Source organism: Oryx dammah, unplaced genomic scaffold (genome assembly GCF_014754425.2).
Source record: "Oryx dammah isolate SB20612 unplaced genomic scaffold, SCBI_Odam_1.1 HiC_scaffold_17, whole genome shotgun sequence".
Classification (NCBI taxonomy): Eukaryota; Metazoa; Chordata; class Mammalia; order Artiodactyla; family Bovidae; genus Oryx; species Oryx dammah.
The window spans coordinates 46,385,001-46,387,646 of NW_024070201.1; the positions used below are offsets into that span (position 1 = coordinate 46,385,001).

General features: G+C 39.8%; 1 protein-coding gene across 1 annotated transcript; it reads right to left on the reverse strand.

Annotated features, from left to right (window-relative positions):
• Positions 1 to 503: 503 nt before the first annotated feature.
• On the reverse strand, positions 504 to 1,481 carry LOC120876592 (olfactory receptor 52E4-like). Its single transcript, XM_040258567.1, has one exon. It carries the CDS (start codon positions 1,479 to 1,481, stop codon positions 504 to 506), a length of 978 nt encoding a protein of 325 aa, XP_040114501.1.
• Positions 1,482 to 2,646: the final 1,165 nt, after the last annotated feature.

Consider the following 2,646-nt stretch of genomic DNA (forward strand, 5'->3'; position numbering starts at 1 on the left):
AAAGTGGTTGTTTTTGTTTTAGTCACTAAGTCATGTCTGACTCTTTGTGACCTTATGGACTGCAGCATGCCAGGCTCCTCTGTCCATGGGATTTCCCAAGCAAGAAAACTGGAGTGGGTTGCCGTTTCCTTCTCCTGGCAAAGTGGTAGACAAGTTCTACCACTATTCTCTTCTACCAATATTCTCTTTATTTGGAAACATTCCACCTCATTTTACTTGCATTCAGTGTGTCTTGTTTAAAGTTCTCTTATGTACATCATCACATTCAGTTTTCCCAATTACCATCCCAGGATGGAGAGAATATGTTATTTTTTCATTTAATGTGAGACTGTAGCCTTGCTTTGGAAATAGTGAGAGTAAGTTCTCCTGTGTCTTAGGCTCTCAATTTAAGAATTTGGGCAGATAATTTGTAATATGATGTATTTCTTCCATGAGCTAATTCCTCAAGGAACTTCATTTATGTTGATATTTTTTATTTTCTTATAACCAGCAGTGCCAGATAATCAGACAGGTTTCTGACAATAGGTAATATTTATGGGCTCCTTGCTCCAGCACCCATATTTTGTCAATTTGTCCCGAAACTCTTTGGTTTTCACTGCATAAATAATAGGGTTGAGCATTGGAGGTACAAGGAAGTAGAGGCTGCCAAGAATTGTGTGCACATGAGGTGGGATTCCCTGGCCAAAGCGATGAGTGAGAAAAGAAAACAGTGAGGGAGTATAAGAGGTAAGCATGACACAGATGTGTGTGGTGCAGGTATTTACTGCTTTTTGGTGGGCTTCCTTAGAAGAGAGCCGCATTACAGCCCGGATGATCAGCACATAAGATGAGGCAATAGCTGAGATGTCTACCCCAGCAACCAACAAGGCCACCACCAGACCATACACCCTGTTGACCGTGGTGTCCACACACACCATCTTCACCACAGCCATGTGCTCACAGTAGGTGGTGGGGATGACATGCTTGGCATGAAAGGGCATCTTCTGGAGGAGGATGGGCATGGGGAGAATGAGCAGGACAGCTCTCACGAAACTCACAAGGCCGATGAGCCCAATGCGGCTGTTGGAAAGGATGGTGGCATAGCGTAGGGGCTCACAGATGGCCACATAGCGGTCAAAGGCCATGGACATGAGGATGGCAGACTGCAAGGCAGAGATGGAGTGGAGGAAGAACAGCTGGACCAGGCAGCCCTCAAAGCTGATGCCACCCTGGTCAAACCAGAAGACGCACAGCACCTTGGGGATGGTGGTTGTGGACATGCCCAGGTCCGTGAGGGCCAGCATGCCAAGGAGCAGGAACATGGGCTTATGCAGGGAGCACTCTGTGGAGATGGTGAAGAGGATGGTGCAGTTCCCCAGGATGGTGACCAAGTACATGGAAGAGAAAGGAATAGAGATCCACTTGTGTTTGTCCTCCATCCCAGGAATGCCTTGGAGAAGGAAGAAGGCGGGGTGGCCCTGGGAGGCATTGCACTCAGTCATGCTGGCCCCCTGGGGGCGCACCTGAAAAGAGCAATTCAGAAACAACTGAGCCTGGATTTTCAAAAGAATCAAGATTTTCAAAGTAGAAATAAAAGTGGGAATATTAAGATACACAAAAATAATCGTGGGGGAGGTTGGATGAAGGCAATCAAAAGGTACAAAGTTTCTGTTATAATTAGTACTAGGGATGTAATGTGCAATGTGATAAATATGTATGACAGTTAAGAGTAAATCCTAAGAGTTCCTATCAAAAGGAAAAATATTTTTTCTATTTCTTTAAAATTTTGTTTATGCACGAAATAATGGAGGTTCACAAACCTTAGTGTGATAATCATTTCATGAGGTATATAAGTTAAATTATGCTGTACGCTTTAAACTTATACAGGTGCTGTATATCAACTATATCTCAATAAAACTGAAAAAAAGAGAATATTTTCAAAACCACCACAGACTGTTTGACTTCCATTTGATCAGAATTGTAGGTTTCCACAGTGTTTTCCAAAGTTCAACACTGAAGATTCAGCACAGTTTGGATTTTCCTGCAAGCCCACGTGTGTCCATCTGGCAAGAAATTTAGACTGTTATGGTTGAAAATATCCTATGAAGCACTGACTCCCCTGTTTTCTAGACTATATTCAGATAAGTTATAATTTGTAATAACACCTTGGTATGCTAATACTGCTATTGACTTCCTGCTCCTGATTCCCCCTCTATGTTGCAGTCTAAAAGAACAACCCGGGACTCCAATTGAAAAATAATAATAAATGAGAAAAAAGGTGGATTTAAAGTAGCATAAAAAATAATTCTGATATCATGATATATGTAATCAATATAATATGGTAGCACACTGTAGTATTAGAGTAGTAATAATGTGGCATAAAATTAATATCTAAGAATATGTTTTATCATAACTATTTTATTAAGGACAGATTGATTCATTGTTTATTATCAGAACATGCTAAATTTTAAGAATATATTGCATCTATTTTTAATGTATTTTCACTTAAAGACTATAACTTAAAATATGTGAAACGAAAATAAATCCAATGAGAAATTAATAAAATATTACAAAACCCTCTCAGCAAACAAGATCAAATAGGTCAACAAAAGTTTTTTAAAAATAATAAAACTTAAGCTTATAATATAATTTCCTATTCAAAAATTT

Excerpts from the sequence above, each read along its gene's own strand:
- LOC120876592 (XM_040258567.1), bottom strand. The coding sequence starts at position 1,481 with ATGACTGAGTGCAATGCCTCCCAGGGCCACCCCGCCTTCTTCCTTCTC.